This window comes from Vombatus ursinus, unplaced genomic scaffold (genome assembly GCF_900497805.2).
Source record: "Vombatus ursinus unplaced genomic scaffold, bare-nosed wombat genome assembly UNPS02014798.1, whole genome shotgun sequence".
Classification (NCBI taxonomy): Eukaryota; Metazoa; Chordata; class Mammalia; order Diprotodontia; family Vombatidae; genus Vombatus; species Vombatus ursinus.
This window is the reverse complement of record NW_020954576.1, coordinates 1,134,525-1,157,045: the sequence shown is the minus strand read 5'-3', so window position 1 is coordinate 1,157,045 and position 22,521 is coordinate 1,134,525. Positions and strand designations below refer to the sequence as shown.

Here is a 22,521-nt window from a genome sequence, read left to right as displayed (position 1 = left end):
CTTCTCACTTTATCTCCTCTTCTGGATTTTTGGAGGTATTTTAATTAATACCTTTAATCTTTGCCCAGTGGAGCCTTGGGTACTTTCAACAATAAAAAGCATGTGGGGGAGCTTGACCTCCCTGCTGCAAGCCCCTTGGGTATATTGCCCTGGAGCACCGGCTGTCTTTATCACTGTGTTCTCAATTGAGTTCAAGAACTGTTCATTAGTCCGTACTACGTGCAAAGCATTTCCCATAATGGGGCACAAATTCCAAATTTATCGAATTCTTTCACATTGTGGAGAGTACCCAGATTGCTTTGTAAACTGATGCCATAACAAACTGCCTGAAACAGCCACCTCTTTGGTGGGATGTTAGGAAAAGAAAACGACCACAGTAACAGGCAGTTTTTTGCCTTAGTATATCCTTTACTATTAGCTTCATAAAGCTAGTGGGGCCTTTTTCCTTCTTATATCCTGGCTTGGGAAACGTGATGTGCTTGTGCTGCAATATATTCAGCCCCGATTGAAACTCTTCATTACTACAGAATTAAAATGTTTGGCATCCTAATAGCTACCCTGTTGAATAGTTTAGGTCCCTGATTTTAAATGACCCAAACCTTTCAGTGGGATTGATTACTTCCACAGCAGACAGGAGTTCTATTTCTAATTAGCTGAGTTTTGTGGACTAGTAAAAAGGTTATAGAAACAAGTTCTTTGTTTTTAAAGGTGTACCAAGCATACCTTTATGGGGAGATATTTTGTCTTGTCAGAGTGGGATTGGATGTGGGGAGAACATATAGCCAGGTGGTCAACTTACTAAAGCTACTTACGAATTAGAGTTGACATTAGAAGCAAAAAGATGTATCTGCCAGGCTCTTGTGTGGTCTTCTCTGAATTGTTGTGCTTAGTTTAGTGCACTCATAGCACTTATTTTCTAATTGCATTTTGTATTTCCAATTAGATTGTAAGCTTGAGGGCAGGGACCATGTCTCATTCTACTTTTGTATACCCCATGGTACTGCACATATAGGTATGCAAATAAATGTTTGTTGATCGATTGATTTCAGTAAAATATTTTTTAACCTCTCAATGGCTGTTTTTTAAGTTGTTGGTTTTTCCAAGAAGGTCTGATAGCTCCTTTTGAAACTGCACTCTACCTACTATCATGTTGTGTTCCTTTAAGCTTTAGTAATTAATTTGAGATTTCTCCTTTTCCCTCCCCATCAGCACATCCTTATACTTTAAGGAAGGTAGTATGTAAGATGGTTCTCTTGTTCCCTGCCAACTGTGGATGTATTTGCCTGCCCACTACTAGAAGGTACCGAGTCTGTGTTCCAAGTAATCTTTTAGATCAGTTGCTTCCTGCTGACCTTGCTCACTGTTTTGCAAGTTGTCTCAATCACATTTTACCAAGCATTTGTAAGAGAGATAAGGGAATTCAGTCACTAGTGATCAAAAGAATGTCTTAAATGATTGGTAGTGTTTTTCCATTAAGTGTTCCAAACAGAATTAAGGTCCAGACAATTGTGCAAATAGCTGTAGCTATGCAATATAATTGTGTAGCTAGCATATGGTCTCCTAACTCATCCTTTCAAATTGAAATCAAATGTGTGGTGGAAGGAAGTCAACATTTAGAAATTGTAGGTTGAGATGGGAAGTGCCAACTCATATTAAATTAGAAACCCCAGAGTAGGCAATTTTAAAATATAACCAATATGAATACTTTTGTTCTTGTCTTGACATTGCTTTATCTCCACTGCTGGTTTGGATGCAGTGGTGGTTAGCTAAATGATGTTTGTATTTTTGTAGATGAAATGTTAAAACTTGACTATGATTCCAGCCTAGACAGATAGACTACTGTGTAGCATATAGCCTGTTCTCCCTTGACATATTTGTATGTTTTTTGTTGTTAAAATTGGTATCTGACTCTCCCTTAAAATGTTCCGTAAAGGCTTAACTACTTTTTGGAAATGGAAGAAAATGAAACTTTTAATGACATTGTAATAAACAAGGATGTATGTAACCATAGTGTCACAAATTTGTAAAGAACTTATCCCAAATAAATTGTTTTTATTAGCAATTCAAGTATCTTTCTGTGGACTATCCAAGAAAATGAAAGAGGTGAAATATCAAAACCTCCTTACCAAATTCAGCATCCTATTTGTGGCCATATTGTGTCAATTACAAGGAGCCCAGAATTGACTAATTAATTAATAAATTTCCATTAGCCAAAAATTATTTGGGTCAGATTTTTCCAAACTTATTAGAAAAGTGAGCACCTTTGAAAGAGAATAAATTAGTGGTAAAATATCCTGCTCTCCTTTTGCCTACCACTGGCAAAAGAAAGGTTTTGTTTTTGTTTTTTAAACTAAAAACAGCAGCTGAGGTTGCGTTTAAGCTGAAGGCATGTGTGGTACTCCAGTTGTACTGTTTCTTGTTAGAGTAGTTAGAGTTAAGTTTATATTCAGGCTAGGGTGAACTTCCCATATAGTATTCTATCAGTGCAGTCATGAGATGACTTTATAATGCTTCCTTCCCCTTACAAGTAAGACATTGTGTTGGGTGCTTTGGGCTTTGGCTAATTCTGCAGTTCTCGGATATTCGACTTCAGAAGAGCTGTGGCAGATAATAATGGCAGTTGTGAACCCTAAGAGTTTGGGGTTTGTTGACCAGCAGGTTAGGTGGAGAAGCCACTGCAAAGACAGGGAACAAGGATTGCTGGGGGAGCTGAGATTCCAGGCAAAGTCATTGGAGTTAATATGTCTCTTTTGGAAGGCTCTAGTTTAAAAAAAAAGAAGCCTGCACATCATGTATACAGATAAAAATTTAAAGGAGGTGAGAGTATTAGAGATAGAGCCTGGATTTCAGAGGTAGAGGTTATGTATTTTTTTAGGTAGGGATACTTTGAACTGATTTTCTTGTTGTGCGTGTGGCTTAGTGATCCCCTTCATAGAAGACCTCTACTCGTACTTTTTGATAATTCTATAACGTAAAGGTAATTGAGCAGACTCTTTGTTTGAAGGGGTTTTGAGTCTTAGGGAGTGTGTGTGTGTGTGTGTGTGTGTATGTGTGTGTGTGTTTTAATCAGCATGTTGTGTAGACTTAAAGATGGCCCCACTTGCTAAGGACTAGTAGAACTGGAATGAGCTGGTAACTTTTCTGTACTTTTTATGTGACTGCCCATCATCAAGCCAATAATAAATACAATACACTGTGCTTTACAAAGCGGGTTAAAAACCAAGGCCTTAAGAAGCTTATAAATCTAAATATGATGTTTCCCTAAAAGCAGATACATTCTCTTGGTTTGCTGTGCCTAGAGACGAATGATTTAAAAAAAAATTTTTTTTAAAGGGGAGTGAGGACAGTGAGTGGTAAATATATTTTGATCATATTTGATCTCTAATAAGAAACTTTTTTTTTCCAGCATTCTACCTTGTAAATACTGTTATTTGTATATACTGTAAATGATGACATCAGTGGGCACTAACCGAGCCCGGGGAAACTGGGAGCAGACACAGACACAGAACCAGACACAGCACAAGCAGAGGCCACAGGTAAAGAAATTTGAGAGAAAGTAGAGTTTAGGCAACCCAAATGGCTGATAAAGCTTTACATCCAGCACAGCTTTATTCTGTGATTTGAGTTTTCTTTCTGTATTCTGTTTTTCAGAATTAGATCTTAGGTCTCTTATTCTCCCTGGATGCTTTCTTTGTGCTGTTAGAAAAAACTGCCTTTTTTTTTCTTTTGCTGTTTCATGTTGCTGTGTGAGGCTTTGAGAAAAGGGATTATGTGACTTTTGTTTTTTAGACCCCCTATGGCTACAATTTGGTAATAGCACTTCTTTTCCTTTTCTGGCCCTCTAGTATAGTATCTTCCTAATTTCTTAGATTTTTCACTGTGACTCCACTCTTTAGCCTATGTATGGCTAGCCATTTCCCTGCTTCTGGGTCTGATCTTTTCTTTCTCTTTTGTCTTGTTCCTTTGGGGCCTTTGGAAGTTTTATCTGTGTTTCCCTTCACATCTGGACTTAGCCTCTTCCCTGGGCTTGGTGTTTTTTTTTTTGTTTGTTTGTTTTTTAGTTTTCAAAAATTGTCCAGTAAGATACTCATAGGCATTGTTCAGTTACAGGTTTAAAAGGGAAAATTAACCATCTGGCAACCAAACTTTGTAGGTTCTTTTGAAGGTTGATGTAGATCTATTTTTTATAGCCAATTGGTTGTTGATTGGTCCCTATTGTGAGTAAATAATTCATATTTGGTTATTAATGTGAATAAATGAATTGTATTCCATTATTTGGTGGGGGGAGACTTTTGCTCAGAGAGACTTCCCTTTACTTTTTCTTTTTCACAACTATTCTCAGGATTGTTCCCAGCAAATGGAGTCTGGTGCCCATTAAGTTTGTTATCAAGCAAGTCGTCATGGTCCTAAGTACCTTATATTCTTGTAATGGTCATTCAGTAGGAAGATTGTTTCTATCCTCAGGCCATACCTGCTGTTCTTAAGATATTTCTAGCCTTAGAAGCAAAAAGGCAACCTTGGAAATTGGGTGGGCTTTTCTAATAAAAATTACAATTGAGCATACATTTAGAATTGTGACCAAGTCACTTTGAGTGTAGCATTTTGGAAACTTTTGCTGCTAAGGGGAAAACTCTGCTAAACATAAGCAGCTTCCTCTTTTTAGTGAAATGACTGGATATTATAAGAACTGTATTAATGGCTACTTCTCCCTCTTTAAGTCCTCTATTCAGTGTTCACTGCTGCTTCAATGTCAGCATGAACAGAATGAGCACTAAAATTCAGAAGACTTGGAATTGAATGCTAAATCTTAATCCTGCTACTTTTTTTTTATGTCTCTGGACAGGCCAGTTAACATTTCTGAGCCACAGTTTGCTTATCTGTAAAATGGGGATAATAATACCTGCCCTATCTACCTTAGAGGGTCGTTATGAGGATCAAATGAAATAGCATGAAATGTATATGTGAAAATACCTTGTAAACTGTAAAGTACTGTCAGATGGTCTTAGAGCCCTTGGTGCCCTATCATTTGTAAGGGGAAAAGGAATTTCTAAAGGAAAAGGAAAGAGATTTGAAATTATTTTGCACAGCACTGTCCTCACTGTTTCTCATTGTACTCTCCTGATCATACTTTCCTGATTTCCATCTCAACTCATAGGCTACTGCAGAACAGATAAGACTTGCACAGATGATATCGGACCACAATGATGCTGACTTTGAGGAGAAGGTGAAGCAAGTGAGTATACCGATTTATTGTTTTGTTTTGTTTTGTTTTTAAGGGGAGGGTGATGGGTGGAAGTATTGCTATCAAGTAACCATACATGCCTCCTGCATAGCTCAAGATGCTGACTCTTCCAGGGACATTGGAAGGATTATGTCATTTATACATGTTTATAGCCTGAAATGTCACTGACCTTAGCCAAGAAACAAGTTTTCCCCCTAGTCTGAATTTCTTTCTTACTCCTTTGGGCAGGTATATTCTGTATTGTATTGTATACTGACCTTTATTTTCCAGTTAATTGTTGAATAAATGTTGATGTATATTCCATATCAACTTCAAACTATTGTGGCACTTCTTATATTTTTGCACATACAAAGATATATAGTACATTTAAATGGGGCAGTAGGTGGCACATTGGATAGAACACCAGACCTGGAATCGGATGATCAAAGTTCAAATATGGTTGCATTCTTAACTAGTTGTGTGACCCCAGACAGATCACTTAACCTATCTCTTGCCTTAGTTTACCCATCCATGAAATGGCAATAATAGCTATTTCCCAAAAATTGTTGTGAGGATAAAATATTTGTGAAGTGCTTTGCAACTTTAAAGTGCCATATAAATACTAGTGATGATGATGATGATGATACCAATACCAATGATGCCAATGGCCCTAAAGTGCCAGATTCAATGGGCTCTGTCATATACTGTCTTTCACTAATAAATGTGTGTTGAGGATTTGTTCTCTATTTGGTACCGAGTTGGTTTTAAGCTAGTATAGATAAACTCCTATGTACAACCATAATAGCCAACCTGGTATTGATGATATTTTGCTTTTAGATACAGAACCTCAAAATGTTATTTAGTTTGCTTTTCAAGGTACTTATTTTCTCTTTGTTCCATCTCTCTTTTTCCTTGATTCCTCCCCTTCTCCTGCCCCGCAATTTTCTTTTTATGAGAGATACAAACTGGCTCATGGTGATTATAGTCTTTCTCTTTGCAGCTGATTGATATCACAGGCAAGAACCAGGATGAATGTGTGATTGCATTGCATGACTGCAATGGAGATGTCAATAGAGCTATCAATGTGCTGCTGGAGGGGAACCCGGATACGGTAGGGTGCTTAGCTTATGATATTGTAGTATTGGGTGCCATTGGAAGATATGATCCCTGCATAATACCAAATGGGGTTGCATACTTTCAATAAAGCATTATCCTCCCAGATAGTAGGGAACTTTCTTGGAAGTTTGTTTGCAGCAGATTACAGCCATATTAAAAGGTGGCAAAAGATTAATTATGTGTGTGTGTAGTATATGGTGTGTCCTTTATTTTAACCAGTTAGCCCTCCTTTAAGGAGATAACACTGGTAGGTAAACAGATAAAATGTGTCTTTTCTGCTTTGCTCAGTATAAATTGTAATTCATTCTAGGCTAGTGACTATTTTCAAGGCTATATTTGAATTGTAAGAGGCAGCATTTGATACTCTTAGTTATTAATTATGAGACTGGATTGGTCATTTTCATTGCTGAAGAGTCAAAGTCACAATCTTTGCACCATTCTAAACTCAGTACATTCCCATAAACATTGACTGAGGATCACACAGTGCTGTTTCATCTTTTGAACCTATTTCTAATGAAGAAAGAGGTACAGTAAGTTTTGTAGCTTTCCTGACCTTATCTTGGTAATGAGGGAAGGACAAATATTTAGCATAAAATGAGAAATTCTCTTAATTTTTCTTAAGCAAAAGACTTATAAGAACAAAAATATCCAGTGAAGACACTACTCCCACCCCTTCCCTCCCTGCTTTTTTTCTTCTCAAAGTGTTTGTGAATAATGGTTAATTTTGAAGGAGTTTGAATTTTAAGGCCATGAGTTTACGAGATTTTTATGAAGATGAGGGCCTTTGGCTTGAGGTCCCAGATATGAATTATGGTATGCTTTTTAACCCACGCCATCTTTTTCACACATCTGTCTTAGCACTTCTAACCTTCCATAATCATGCAAGGGAAGACCGAAGCTAGGGAATTAGGCCATAGATTCATCACTACTTCATGAAATCAGTGGGAAACAAGATAATTTTGCAGTGATTTTGAATTTGGTTGGATAGTTGAGATCCAAACAGATTAACGTGATGTTGAGAAAATTGTAGCAACCCTTTATTTTATAGGACCTATGTGTAGATGTCAGCAGTGATGACACTGCCATCAAGTAAAGAGGAGGGAGGTGATACTTCTGTTATGGTCTTCTCTTTTCCCCTTTAATATCAGCAGAAAATCCAGTGGTCATTCATTACTGTTGTTTTGTTTTACTTGAATCTAATTTCCAGTGTTCTAAAGGTTCTTGTAACAATGAAGCAATTTAACCATGGGCAATTACTGATCCATTGAAGCTACCCTGAACATAAAATGACTCACTTGTTGTAATGTGCTGTCCGGGGAGGTAACTTGGATTGGAAGATGAGATGACACTTAGGAACTATGGATGGAACATTTGTTCTTGAAAGGACACTTTTTATTTTAATAGTTTAGTTAATTGCTGAGGATCATGGCCATTGTTGTTTGGTTCAATGGAATGATTGGGGAGCTATCTCCTGACTATCTTGGGTTATGAAATGGAACCTTTGCCTGCCCAGCTATTTTAAAGTATTTGTCTGTGACTGATTTTGAATATGTAGTATTACTATGTGAACTAGGATGTGTTGAATTTGAGGTTTTTAATATCTCTAAGAAGTTTACTTTATCTGAGGTTTATGTTTACAAAATCATTTAGCTGATTTTCTGAGCTGTAAGTCTTTTCTTCAAATCTAAATTTCATTCTTTGAGAAAATTCCTAAGGGCAGCTAGGTGGCACAGTGGATAGAGCTCCAGCCTTGGAGTCAGGAGAACCTGAGTTCAAATCTGGCCTTAGACACTTGACACTTACTAACTGTGTGATCTTGGGCAAGTCACTTAACCTCAATTGCCTCACCAAAAAGCACAAAAAAAAAAAAGGAGAAAATTCCTTTGACTATAAACTAGAGGTTGAATTAGTGTCCTTAGCTGAGGAAAAAGAAAAGTGAATAAACTATTTATACCCTTGGCCCAAGCAATTCCATGGTTGGGCATTTACTTGAAAGAAATCAAAACTGGGGGCAGTTAGGTGACACAGTGGATAGAGCACTGGCCCTGAAGTCAGGAGGACCTGAGTTAAAATCCGGCCTCAGACTTAACACTTACTAGCTGTGTGACTCTGGGCAAGTCACTTAACACCAATTGCCTAAAATAAAATAAAATAAATCACAGATAAAACAAAGATCCAATGTATTCCAAAATATTCAGGTTGGTTTTTTTTTTTTAAGTGAAGAATTGGAAGCAGTGGGTATCCATTGATTGGCGAAATTGCCAAATAAACTGCAGTAAATATATAACAAAAGATTATTGTACAGAAAGGAATGACAATTATGAGGAATCGAGAGAAGCTTGGGCAGATTTGTGTGAAATAAGCAGAACCAAAAGAATATATACAGTTTCTGCAACTATGTAAATGTTTGAACTCTACAGTTTATTTAAGTTAAAAAACTTTAAATCATTAAAAAACTAATAATGGGCCTTTAGAACAAATAATGAAATATATTTCCCCCTCTTCTTGAGAGGTGGGTTCTACAAAGGTAGAATGTTATATATGTCATCAGGCACAGTCTCTGAATCAGGAATTTTTGCTTCAATTTTTCTTTGTTGTAAGGAAAATTGAGTAACAACCAATGGGAAAGAGAAGTATTTCCAGAAATGACTGATAATGAGAACAAGAGACATCAATAAAACTTATTTTAAAAATTGTATTAGTAGTCTAAAAAGCAAAACAAAATAAACATTTTCTCAAGTTAAGCATTTAGTCTCCTTTTTGTTTCAGTTGGTTAGAATAGGATATTTGATCTTTTGGAGGGATATACTAACTCAAAAACAATTGATGCTCAATTCAAAATAAACAGATATGAGAGAGAAGGACAAGTAAGGTCTCTTGGTTGATCATCCAAGCATTGTAGATGGACACATCTTGAAAATGGTCTTGGACATGGTCTTAGCTGATTGGGAACTATAGATGCTTCACCTATAGGAAGAACTATACTTAAGGATTATTGGCCTGTAACTTGACATTTTTTTAACTTTGTTTACGGTTTTCGTCTGTGTGGAGGATGATATGTGGGGGAATACGTAGAACTTGAAATTGAGAAAAGAAGATGAGAAAATGCTTAGCCTTCTCAGGCATAGTCTAAGATATCTTATGAATAGTCTGTGCCTTGCAGACTAGTAACTTCTCCCCCCCCCCCCCTTTTTTTTAGCATTCCCCGGAAAAGGGTGGGGAAAAGAAGGGAGTCTCCGGACAGAAGGATGGCGGACAGATGGAATCCAATGAGGAAGGCAAAGAGAATCGAGACCGAGATAGGGATTATAGCAGGCGACGTGGTGGACCACCAAGGCGGGGAAGAGGCGCCAGTCGTGGACGAGAGTGTATGCATGTGGTTTTATTAAAACCTACTGAGTTACCAAGGCAGCATGGTATAGTGGATAGAGGGCTGGACTTGGAGTCAGGAAAACCTGAGTCCAGTACCTGCCTCTTACATTTAGTAGTCATGGAACAACGAGCAAGTCATGTAACCTCTTTAAACCTTGGTTTCCTAATCTGTAAAATGGAGAGAATACCTTTTACCTATAAAACCTATCTCATTAGGTTGTGAGGATCAAATAAGTTAATGTATATAAAATGCTTTGCAAACCTTAATAATTAATGTCAATTACTATTAAGAGATTTAGTCTTTAGGAACATAGCAGTGTCCTCCAAGGGGAGGATTCAAGTCTTAAACCACTCCTCCTTTCTCCTAATCACCTTCCCTTTTATGAAGATCTTTGTCTCCCTTGCATAAATTCTTTTCTATCTGTGCTGCCAAATTCTCCTGTGACCATCCCATAAATACTTGTAGTAATGATTTAATCCACATGTGGGTTAAATCCCGGTGGGATTGGGTACGATTTTTTGTTTCTAGCCAGTGTAAATCTGTAAAACTACCCACCTTTCTCCAAATACCCTAGAAATTAAGATTGTTTTCATATTCTAGTTAATCCTCTCTTATGCTGAATATGTCCTGTTGACCCTGTTGTGATTACTTGTTTGTGCATCTTTATATTTTAGTTCGAGGTCAGGAAAATGGACTGGATGGTGCTAAGACTGGAGGCCCATCTGGAAGAGGCACAGAAAGAGGCCGAAGGGGCCGTGGACGAGGCAGAGGTGAGCATCTTGCTAGGTTGGGGGGCAAGAAATTTATTTTGCAGAGATTTTTTTTTTTCAAAGGAGTTGAGATGAGATCTCCTTGCCATCATTTTTGAAGTTCTTTGCAAGAACTGAGGGTTGTTGTTTTGGGTGAGGGATACAATCAAAGCAGTTTTTTGTAGTGGGTATTAATGTACTTAAATGAGTATGTAATAGATTAGACAGGAGAGGAGATCTTTGTCATTAGTAATGACTGACTCGTATTAACTGATCCTCTTCGTGAAATTGTAGAGAGAGCATTTTATTAAACTATCCACTCAGCATCTGTTTTTCCAAGGCTGCCTCAGTAAGTTTTATGACGTGAGTATATGTTTTAAAACTTTTTCTCGTTTTATTTCTAGGTGGCTCTGGTAGGAGGGGAGGACGATTTTCTGCCCAAGGCATGGGGTAAGTTTCATTGACTACAAGTTTAGAAAATAAATTATCTTCTTTCCTTTTAGGTGTTGCCATACTGATTAAGATATGGTAATATCTTAAAGCAATTAAATATATACTGTCCCGTTCTAGATTAGACTAGTAATTGAAGAAATCCCAAAATAAGACCAAAAGATATTCCTTCCTAGTTATACCCCAAATCCCACACAGAAGATTCCTGAGATGAATAAGAGGAAGGGCATGTGATCTGCTACTTCTTTGCTTTATACAGTGGTTGCTGCTTGGGTTGTCTCTTGTAATCCTGCTTGGCAGCTTCACTTGAATGCGGATGTTTGCTACTTTTATCTGAAATCCCATAGGAGTTTTGTGATGGATAGTGCTATATTAGTTTAAATAGGCAGTAAGTGTGAAGTTGAGGCTTTACTATGAAACATTGCAGGCCAGTGAGAAAACAACAGACAGCAAGTGGGTTTTGTGAAGCGGGGCCATTCTGTGCAGGACTTGGGGACAGTAGGGTTCAAGAGTCTCACTGTCTTCATTATAGTGCTATTTGGTGGAAGTTCTTAGAGACTGGAGAATCTTTTAAGTCTTGTTTCCTCTCTTTTAGAACCTTTAACCCAGCTGATTATGCAGAACCAACCAACACCGATGAAAACTATGGCAATAATAGTGGCAATACGTGGAACAATACTGGCAGTTTTGAGCCAGATGATGGGACGAGTGAGTTAACCTTTATATGTTATATTCCCAAATCCCTTTGGGAATCTGGGGTACTAATCTTTTTGGGTAACAGAGACATGTAGAAAAAATATTTTGGGATGAGTGATAGGATTGGTTCTAGAATTCACCATTTAGATTTCTAAAATGAATTAGAGTATTCATTGGGACTTCTGTTCTTGGAGAAGAGTGAAGGGCCTATTTAAACTACTGTCTACCGAAGAGGAGATGACCCTAATCCAAAGCTCTCTACTGCCAGTTTGCTTTCTAGTAACAAGGTTGAAAACCGCCTCACTCCTTTCTCCATCAGGGAGTCTGATAGAGGTAGTCAGGCAAGGAAGAGGTCCTCAGCACTCCCAGTTCTCTTCTGCAGATGCTCTTGGGTGGTGGAGCATTATGGGGCTTTACCCAGGGTACATGTATATTCTTCTGAGCCAGCTTTGGTACCTGCCTGCAGAGTGGATGTGAATGTAAAAGCAGATGCTAAGTTGGTGTGGCACTAACAAAATGTGTTTTTGTTTTATTTTGTTTTTGAAGGGAGTGAGTGTGTGTGTGTGTGTGTATGTATGCGTGCGTGCGCGCGCCCGCGCGTGCGCCTGTGTGTCTTGTTTTAAATATAATCTGGGCTCCTTGTTCTCCCTGAGTTCCTTCCACTTTTGAAGGTATCCTTTGCCTGGTTGAGCAGTTGTTTAACATCAGGAACCCCGGCTGTTATCATTTTTCTAGTCATGAGGGATGTTTGGATTCTAGCACCTTGAAAAACCACAAATTCATTACTATCCACTTCAGATCTAGGTGGAGATAATATCTAAAGTTTTGGGGGCTTCTTGGCCTGAACTAAAGTTCTTATCCAAAAGATATTCCCTTAATTTTTCTTTGCTCTTTCCGTGTACTGAACTGCTGTCTCCTGAGTCCACTCTACCCCATTGAACGGAGGCTAAAGTTGTTATTGGCCAGATAGATACCTTGAATTCCCCTTATGTCTGACCATTCTGCCATCAAATGTCCTGTTCCTATTTTAACTCCATGTTGTAGAGTAGACAACTCTTGGGTAGCCAGCTCTTCATTCATCTGGGTTCTTTGGGAGGTAGAGGTGTCTGGTCTGGGTCTTTTTAATATGAATGTTGAAGTTAATGTTTTTGAACATTAGTTTGATATTTAGCCCCATTGGTCTTAATCTGTCTTGATTGACAGAGCTAAGGGCAGGCTTATAGGAATTTGCTTTCAGTTAGAAAGAGGAATTAAATTCAGGATCCTAGCCTTAGATTGTAAACAGTAAATATATCTTCAACAAGAAACTGGCTGATTGAGGACTATTTTCCTATATGCTAAAGTGGGAAAGTGGGGGGGCTGATTTGGGATACTAGAGTTTGAGATCTTATGATTTTTGACTGAATGAAATTGTGTGTGATATACCATCAATCATCCTGTTATTGTTAAAGCTTCAGGTATAGGTTCATACATTTCCATCATTGTTAATTCATGATATGAACATACTCTCATGCATGATCCATTTTTGTGTTTCCATATAAGCAACTTCCAACATCTTTTCTTAATTTAAAATTAGGGGAAAAAAATCTACCCCCAAATATCCACAGGTACAGTAGGAGTTGTGTACTGGGGGCAAACGTTCTCATTCATAAGCAAAATTTCACTGGTTGTTTTTTCTTTTCTTTTCTTTTTTGTTTCAGGACTTGATTTCATGGGGGTTGAGGGGTCAAATTATCCCCGAAAATTTGAGACTGCTCCTGGTATGATACATCCAGGCGCCTAACTGCCCCGGATATTATTTTTATAGCTTTTTATAAACTGAAATATCTGTGGATATGTCATTCTTATATCTTGCTGTTTCCGTCTGTCTGTCTCTCAGATTTTTTTAATTTAGTGAATATTTGATGTTTGCTTTCTGTGTTTTCTGTTGATTGGAAGGAAGTGATAATTCTTTGTCATCAAAAGCATTTCAGCTCCCACTGTTCCTTAGTCCTCTCTACACAGTTCTATTCTAAACCCACCCTCAGCTATCACTTTGCAGCTCATATGAAGCAATATCAGTCAGGTTCCTGTATTCTTCCCTCCCCACCAAAGTCACCAGGAAATTTCCTGCTAGCTAGTCTTTTGGCTTGACCCAGGTTGGAATAGAAATTTGCAGGAGAAGGAAGAGGAGGAAGGAAGGAGAAAATTGTGTTTCCAGAGGGAGAATATGATATAGTTTACTGCTTGAGTAGATTAGAGTTGGATCTCTGCTCAGATTGAAGAATGTCTGGTCTCCTATTGGAGAGTTTTAAGATGTTGCTGAAAAAAATCATTGTGCCAAACATCTTCTTGTTGAAAGTAACAAATTTTTTATTATGTTGATATTGAGTTGGAAGTTGCAAGTGTCACATAAATACTTTGCTTCAGAGACTAAAATAAATGTGAGCCTACAGGCTTTATTTCTCTCTTGGTTCCATCAAGAATCATTCTCTTTTGTGAGAAATCTAACTCTGTTGTGTAAGTTAGGGAGGTGCTCTGAGAATTGGCCTTGGAAAGAGTGAGAGAGGGAGTTCATCCTTCTCTTAACCAGGCAGGTACCATATGATTGTTTAGTTGCCAAAGAAAGTCTTAAGAGTAGAGCAGTGTTCACCTAATTTTTTAATACCCTCACACTGCCCCAAAATCTTACGAGAGTAGATTGAAGTAGAAGATGATAGAAATATATAGAACTAGAGATGAGGGATATTCTATATCTATATTCTATGGAATGGATCTTCTTGTGCTTCAGTCTTTTCTCCCATAGACCCCATTACCCCAAACTGTAGTAGACTAGAGTTTGTTTTTTTAAATTAGACAAAGATAGGGTGAGTCTTAGGGAGGCATCAGTATATGAAATGGAGCCAGAGATTCCCAGGTTAAACTGAGAGAAAAACAATCAGAACCAACAAATAAAGTCTTTTTGCCATATACCTGTTTACCTTCTCTCCAACCCTCTTCCGTACTCAATAGATAAACCTGTTGCAATTGAAGGAGTTAGAGGTTGTGTCCTTTAGTCCTGCCTTTGGTGTTATATACCTTTCCGCAGTGTGGATTTTGAGAGGGATCAGATCTTTTATTTTTAGTATCTAGTTGAGCCAATCATGTCCTTACCTTGAAATTAAGTAAATGGCAGGTAATAATTGCTCATGTTTCTATAGGATTTTAAAGTTAGCACAGCTTTTTTCCTCACATTACACTGTGAGGGAGATCATCTGAAGTAATATCCCCATTTTACAGATGAGGAAACTGAAACTTCATCAAGGTCATGTGACCATGGTGTCACAGTAAGTTTTGGAACCAGGATATAAACTCGGGTCTCTTCTGACTCCCAAGTCTGGCCCATTTTACTACAGTACCCTACCTTCTACTTCACTGCTCTAGATTTAGATTCCCATCCTTCCTTCACTGCTTTGTCATCAACCATCATCAAAACCATTTTTTACTGAGTCCATCTGTGCTGTTAAATCAGTGTTGCCATCTCTCTTCAGATCACCTGGTTTTTTGGTTTTTTTTTTTTATCCCAGTTAAGTAAGCTTAGTTGCATGCTCTTGCTTATGTTTTCTGTTACCATCCTACTGTATGACCTAGTAATTTCCACCAGGCCAGAGGGCTGAGTGCTATAAAGGATGTTGCCCTGTGGGAGGTGGGGTGGATAGTTGGTTTTTTTGTGGCTGGTGCTGAACTGATTGTAAAAGGCCGTGTTGATGAGTATGAAGCCATAACCCTAGTAAAATCTTATGTTCAGAGATGTCTCTTTGGGAGGGTTTGGGCCATGATTTTGTGCTTGGCAATCTTTTCTGACTACTAGATCCCTATCAGTTTTTTGCCTGAAAAACATTTTAGAGTTGTTTCTGAAGTATGTCTTACCTCATAGTGTTTTAGGTCTCTTCTCAATTCTTTGCTTTGCTTCTAGGTGCATGGAGGACTGCAACAGAGGAATGGGGTACAGAAGATTGGAATGAAGATGTAAGCGCTCCCAAAAGTCTTCTTAAACTGAATTCTCAGGGGTAGAAGTTGACCAGACCTCCACTTACCATTAATGGTCTAAATCAGGTCTTAGCAACCTGTGGATAACTGTGGGGTGTTGACCCGTGAACATATCAAGTGGCATGTAAAGACATCTTCAGGGATAAGTAAGATTGAAGGAAGCCACTTGGGTGGGGTTGGGCGAGGAGCCTATACAGATATAGGTTCTATCACATAACTATACCTTGGAACTATATATACATGCCTGGCTATGGCAGTTTACTGTAAGACATACTGCCAGGAAAGTGACAAGTCCTGGGGATTATGTTAGAAACAGAACTCTGGTGGTATTAACTTATGTAACAACTGCCGAGACCCAGCATAACCAACACTTTATAGTCACTTTAAGCACTTACTCCCTGTATAACTCCATAAGAGGCTGTGTGTGAGATGCAAAGGAAGTAGAAGGGTGGATGATAATGAATCCTTACCCTCAAGTGTATAATGTAGTTGATCTTATGGTCCCTTTCATTTTGTGTTTAATGTTGCTAGACTCCATTAGCATATCCCTTCCCCACTTGCAATTATGTAAAGTTACATGTAAAAGAAGATCTCTAGGATGGCTTAGGTAAATGCTACCTGAGTTGAAATAACTATATCCCTGCTCTGAACTGAAATTTTCATGCTTTGAACCTCAGGGTTGATTTCTAAGAATGAGTCCCTGTTTTGTTGGCAATTTTTCCTTATGTTCCAATTCTTTGTGAAGTCTTCACTATGGATGACTGAATGACCAAGGAAATGACAGTGTCAAATACCATCCTTAATACTAGTTGCCAGGCCTGAAGTATTTTCTCCAAGGCATATTGAACATCAGATAGTGACTGTCACCCGAGCAGATTGGCTGAACATTTAAGTAAATTCTCCTATGTCTTCCAGAAGCTTGGAACATTGGTTCAATCATATTGAAAAAAGGATTTCTACCCCTTTGATTAAATTTTATTAAATCTACTATTTTTAAAAGAAATTCTCATAATGATAAAAGCCAAATTCTTCAATTGTAGACACTGTTCTTTTACTTGTTTGGCTTTATGGAGGGGTCAGTGTGATACAGTGAAAAGAGTGTTGGGTTTAGAGTCAAAAGGACCTGAGTTTGAATCCCAGTTCTGCTGTTTACTCTCTGTGTGGCTTCACCTCTCACTTTATCTCTCAGTCCCAGTTTCATCTTCTGTTGGATTAGATGTACCTCTATCCCCCTTACCCCTTGAAACTCTAAATCTATGATCCTGTGAACCTTTGATCATTTATTCTGTTGGGTTCCCCGACTTCACGTTTATTATGAATAAAATCACAGTCTGTATATGTGTATGTATATGTGTGTGTGTGTGTGTGTGTATGTGTATGTGTATGGATGAGGCATGTCTGTCTAATCTGTTCTCCCTAATTCCAGACCAGAGTACCTCAAATCTATTGAAGAAATAAGTTGTTTGGTTTATCAAGGGTGTAGACAGCACAGGGTTCTTTTTTTTTTTTTGAGGCTAAATTATTCTTTCCATGCATCTCATTGAATACAGCCTACTTGGAATTGGTAGTGACTCATTCCTTTATCTCTGTTCCAGCTTTCTGAGACCAAGATCTTCACTGCCTCTAATGTGTCTTCAGTGCCCCTGCCTGCAGAAAATGTGACAATCACTGCTGGTCAGAGGTAAGAAAATTGTATAATAAACTTTGTCTTAGTATGTCTGAGGTGACTATGGGGATGAATTTTGAATAAGTCTCTATTTTTTCCTATACTTTTAGGAACCTCTAATAAGCAGTTTTAAGTGATTGTTATATTAGTCCTATAAGCCAAAATCACTCACTTTTGTTAAGATGTAAACTCTAGCCTTAGATTCACCTCAATTCTCTGATAAATGTCTCTTTACTGTCTTCTTACATAACTATCCTGTTCTCTGTGCCTTTGTACAGGTTGACTGCAAGGAATATTCTCCTTCTTCACATACGCCTTTTGGAATCCATAACTCTCCCTTTAAAGCTTAGCTTATTTACTACCTTTTACACATGGCCTTTCCTATTTTTCCCACGTGTTAGTGCTTCTGATTTTTTTTTTTTTTTGGAAACTGCTTTTAGTCCAGTTTAACTTCAGTGTTCCTGGCCCATAAACCTAATTTCTTGCAAAGTAAATACCTTACTGGGATTCAGGTGAAGATCCACTTCTGAATTCTGAAAATTCAGTAGGATATCTACTTAATTTACAATGCTGATTTTTATCTAGTCAGTCTTTGTGTGTGTGTGTGTAGGGGGGGCAGTCGGGGTTAAGTGACTTGCTCAGGGTCACAAAGCTAGTAAGTGTGAAGTGTCTGAGGCCAGATTTGAACTCGGGTCCTCCTGACTCCAAGGCTGGAGCTCTATCCACTGTGCCATATAGCTGCCCCTTTGGTCAGTCTAATAGGATTTAGGCCCCTCTTGGATATTGAATGACCGTTGTCATTCCCTATCCTCCAGAATAGCCAAGGTCAAACCATCAGATTCTGAGGGGCATTTCTGTTCAGCAGTCCTCATTGTTTCTTGAACCAATCCTGTCAGCTATTGGATTTGGTGTTCTTTTTTTCCATTTGTAATGGCTATCCAGTGATGATGACAAATGTAGGATATTAGTAATGATGTTATCAGAAATGGCTTTCAAAGTGGTATAAAATTTAGTTTTTGAAAGAATCTCTCTTAAAATGCTTTGTATTAAATGCATGTTTTAGATTTTTATACATTGTTGATGAGACATATTCAAATTTCAAACTTACAGGTGAAGTTCCTGAATTTTAGCAAATTCAGCCCTAATTATCAAGTTACTATATCAAGCCAAGACTTAAGCTACTAAATTATCAAATTCATGCTAAAACAAAGCTTTAGAAAACCTTTGCATTCATTATACCTGGCATATTAGTAGTATTCTTTCAAACTGCCACTTGGATATAGTTATATTTATGTTTACTTAGTATACTGGTTGCTGAGGGCTGCCTCTATATTGTTGGATTCCACATAGAAGAAGAAAAACTTCGGGTTTTGTCATCTAATTTGCCTCTCAGCACTTGTGATGCTATAACTGAATCAAAGTTATTAGGGGGTGCTTGGAAGAACCTTTGTTCTTCAAATACTATTCCTCTCTTTGCTAGGATCGACCTTGCTGTGTTACTAGGGAAGACACCTTCTTCAATGGAGAATGAGTCAACCAATATGGATCCATCTCAGGCTCCTTCCCTGGCCCAGCCTTTGGTGTTCAGTAACTCAAAGCAGAGCACCATATCGCAGCCTGCATCAGGAAGCACCTTCTCCCATCACAGCATGGTAAGTAGGGGAAAATCTTCACCAATTCCTGCTCCATCCCCTTCAAGAAGTAGTCAGAAGCTAAAAAGTTTTTAGTCTGTTTTTCTGTGACTCGAGTATAGAAATGGTGGAATAGAACTAGCTATAGGAAAAAAGTTGGTGTCTGGTCAAATAGGGTCCTGTAATAAGTTTGAATGAGTTAACACAGTATTAGATAACTTCAAGAAGGAGAAAGAGGTTGCTTCAAATCAAATTGTGAACACTTTTTTTTCTAGTTTATGAGGTTGACAATATTACAATGTTTGATAGGCAACAATCTTTCTTTTTTCATGATGGAGGCAGAAATTGCATTGTTACCATAAACCAAACCCTTCAACAAAAAAACTGTACCACGTGACTTGGTTCCAAAATCCACGGTAGTTAAATTGAGCCAAAATATGATGCGTTGTGCTAGACAGAGGCTGAAGCAGGTACTATTCTTGTTAAGTTCATCACATCTTGAGACAAAAATGATTCTGGAAGTCTTAATCCAGAAGAGAATTAAGATTTAGAGAGTCTTCGTGTTGAAAGGTACCTTGGAAATCATCTAGTTTATCAACTTCATTTTATAGGTGATTAGATGGAAGCAAAGTTTAATGAATTGCCCAAGGTCAAAAAGCTAGTTAATAGAGCTAGGGCTAGAGTCTTAATTCTTCTGATCCCTAGTACTCTTTCCAGAATGGAAGTAGACTGTTACAAAAGGGTATTTAGGAGGGAGAAGATGGTATCCTGGACCATGGTTGAGTATCTTATTCAAAATCAAATTAGCTAGTCCTTCTTAATCTTGTTCCCACACACTAAACCTTAGTATAATGAAGCCTCGGACTTGCTAGAGCTGTGAAATTTGGTTGGAGCCTGAACCCTGCTGCATGTGGAATTAAGACTGTTTTACATTCTGATCCTAAAGGGCTTAGGTTTCTTGTTGCCAAAGATACGATGCTAGAGAAATGCCTAATAGTATTAACCTATGATATTTCCCATTACTGCAACTTCACCTTCATACCCTACATGTTGCATGTTTTGTGTTAGGTTAAGGATTTGCTTGATTCCTTCCCTTGTTCAGGTTATGAAATATTTTTACATATTGCTTCATGCTGCATAACCTCCTCGAGAGAAGAACTATAAGTTTAATTCATAATTGGATTATCAATTCCTTGAGGTCAACAGGTGGTATGGTATGAGGGTTAGATCTGGAGTCAGAAGAAATCCTGGCATTACTTCTTACTGTCTATATGTTTGACCTGGGGCAACTTGCTTCAGTTCTTTGGACCTAATTTTCCTCATCTGTAAAATGAGGGGGTTGAACTAAATAAATCCATTCCAGCTCGAAATCTCTGATTTTATCTATTATTATTTTATATTTCCAGGACCTCATGTAATGAAGGGCTCAAATATTGATTGAATTAAATTGATTTTTTTTCCTGGGCAATCAGTCATTTTATTAATAATGCTAGCATTTTATTAATAAAAGAGGTCAGTGGCACTTTTTTAAAAAAATTATTTATTTTTGGTTTTCAACATTCACTTCCATAAGATTTTGAGTTTCAAATTTTTTCCCTCTCCCCACTCCCCAAAATGGCATGCAATCTGATATAGGCTCTACTTATACATTCCTATTAAGCATATTTTCCCATTAATCGTGATGTAAAGAACAATTAAAACTAATGGGAGGAACCATGAGAATGAAGCAATAAAACAAAACAACAAAGGAAAAGGAGAGCAAATAGTATGCTTCCATCTGCATTCAGACTCCATAGTTCTTTCTCTGGATGTGGATAGCATTTTCCACTGTGAGTCTTTTGGAGTTAATTAAATTGATTTCTTATAAATTATGTTTCAGTATTGGTTTGTTTTAAAAATCACTTTAGAATTCTAGTATTTTCACTTAATTGTGATATGTCATGTTGGATAATGAAATATTATGAAGCATTTGTCTAGTACAGGGGTGGGGCACTCATGACCTCAAGGCCACAGGTTCTCCACTCCTGGTCAAGTACCTTGTACTAGAAAAGTTCTTTATAATTCATTAGAGATATGAGATTGTCACCTGTAATCCTGAAACTTTCACTCGAATTCCTGTAATTTATTTTCTTGCTATTCCTGGTAGAGATAGAGATAGAATAAGAGAAATTGTACCTGAGCTGCAGTCTTATAAATTCTAGGTGTGAGGAAGACTGCTGGCATTATGATGTGGTGGATAAGTGCTAAAGGAAGATTGGGATAAATTCCCTTCTTTGCAGATTTTCTAGAACAAATGAGACAGCTTGATTGATCTGGAATGGGTTTGAGGTAGCTTTATCTGGGCATAATCATTAGGCTAGTTCTTTCATCCACAAATTGGTGACATGGAAACAATAAATTCAGCAGTATAAGCTTGGACAGCTGATAGGACTTGGACTGAGTCATCTTTTCTGTTTTTAAAACTCAGATAAGGCATAAACCTGCTACTGAAGCCATAAGATTTGACTTATCCAGTGTAGGGTTTGTGAAAGCCTTTTGGCTTTGTCTCTTCATCTCATCTACTTATGGGCAGAGAGGAGAAACTCCCAAGGTGTCCTTTGGCTTCTTGTGGAAAAGCTAGAAGTGGAAATGAGTCTTGCTTTATTGGCTAAAATGATATTTTGGGTTATCTATGTTTCAATTATTTGTGGTTTTCTTGTCCCTCATTGTCATGGATAATCAAGTTAGTTGTTTTATAAAAACAGCCATTGACATTTTTCCCTGCAGGAGGTATGAAGGTATAATATAGGCTTGACTCACCTGGCCTATGTCACTCTAAGCTAGTAATTCCATTTGAATTCCTTAGTGAAATTCTGTGATTCTGTCTTGATCTGCAGGTGAGCATGCTAGGAAAGGGGTTTGGTGATGTCGGCGAAGCTAAAGGTGGTAGCACCACAGGCTCCCAATTCTTGGAGCAGTTCAAGACAGCCCAGGCTTTGGCCCAGTTGGCAGCTCAGCACTCTCAGTCGGGTGGGAGCACCACCACTTCCTCTTGGGACATGGGCTCTACAACACAATCCCCATCGCTGGTGCAGTATGGTAAGGGAAGACAGGAGGTCAGAGTCCTTATTGTTGGAATGTTGCTGCTAGTGGGTAGGTAGAGATGTATGGTGGGGTGATGAAAGGGGCAGCCAAATGACTCATTTCCCACATTAGCTTCCCCTGGCCGGATAAGTTGAGCCCAGGCAGTTGGGGAATCACAGGAATTTATGAGGCTATAAATCTTAATTCTTATCTGATTGAATGGGTTCCTATATCCTGGTCTGGAGACCCTGCATTGACCAGGAGATTTCACAAAGTTTCTTCTGGTTCACCTGGGTTGATTGTGAAAAGCAGATATTTCCAACTTTGGAGAGTTCAGAACCAGGGGTATGACTTGACAAAAGAGTCAGCCCCAAGGAGCTTCTCTGTTTATATCTCTGCCCTGGAATGGTGATAGTGTCAATCAGAAGGAAGCCAGCCTCTTGGTCTGCATTGAGAGAGTACTGATATCCCTTAGGCACAATCTAGGACTTTAGACCAGAGTTTTCTCATAGTTCATTCTGTACCCTTTGCTTGGTCTCATACATATA

General features: G+C 38.2%; 1 protein-coding gene across 8 annotated transcripts in view; it reads left to right on the top strand.

Moving 5' to 3' along the window:
• The window catches only part of LOC114050196 (ubiquitin-associated protein 2-like), a 45,052-nt gene that overhangs the window by 867 nt on the left and 21,664 nt on the right, over positions 1-22,521 (top strand). For 7 of the 8 annotated variants that reach the window (XM_027871830.1, XM_027871826.1, XM_027871827.1 and 4 more), the window contains exons 1-9: positions 9,565-9,705; positions 10,385-10,480; positions 10,864-10,909; positions 11,505-11,617; positions 13,306-13,365; positions 15,540-15,592; positions 17,209-17,294; positions 18,760-18,931; positions 21,787-21,988. In XM_027871830.1, the coding sequence (XP_027727631.1) occupies positions 9,597-9,705; positions 10,385-10,480; positions 10,864-10,909; positions 11,505-11,617; positions 13,306-13,365; positions 15,540-15,592; positions 17,209-17,294; positions 18,760-18,931; positions 21,787-21,988 (937 nt within the window). In that variant the 5' untranslated portion in view covers positions 9,565-9,596. Of the gene's footprint in view, positions 1-3,406; positions 3,537-5,155; positions 5,234-6,221; positions 6,333-9,536; positions 9,706-10,384; positions 10,481-10,863; positions 10,910-11,504; positions 11,618-13,305; positions 13,366-15,539; positions 15,593-17,208; positions 17,295-18,759; positions 18,932-21,786; positions 21,989-22,521 lie in introns of those variants that run through there. The other variant, XM_027871831.1, reaches the window with a different exon arrangement.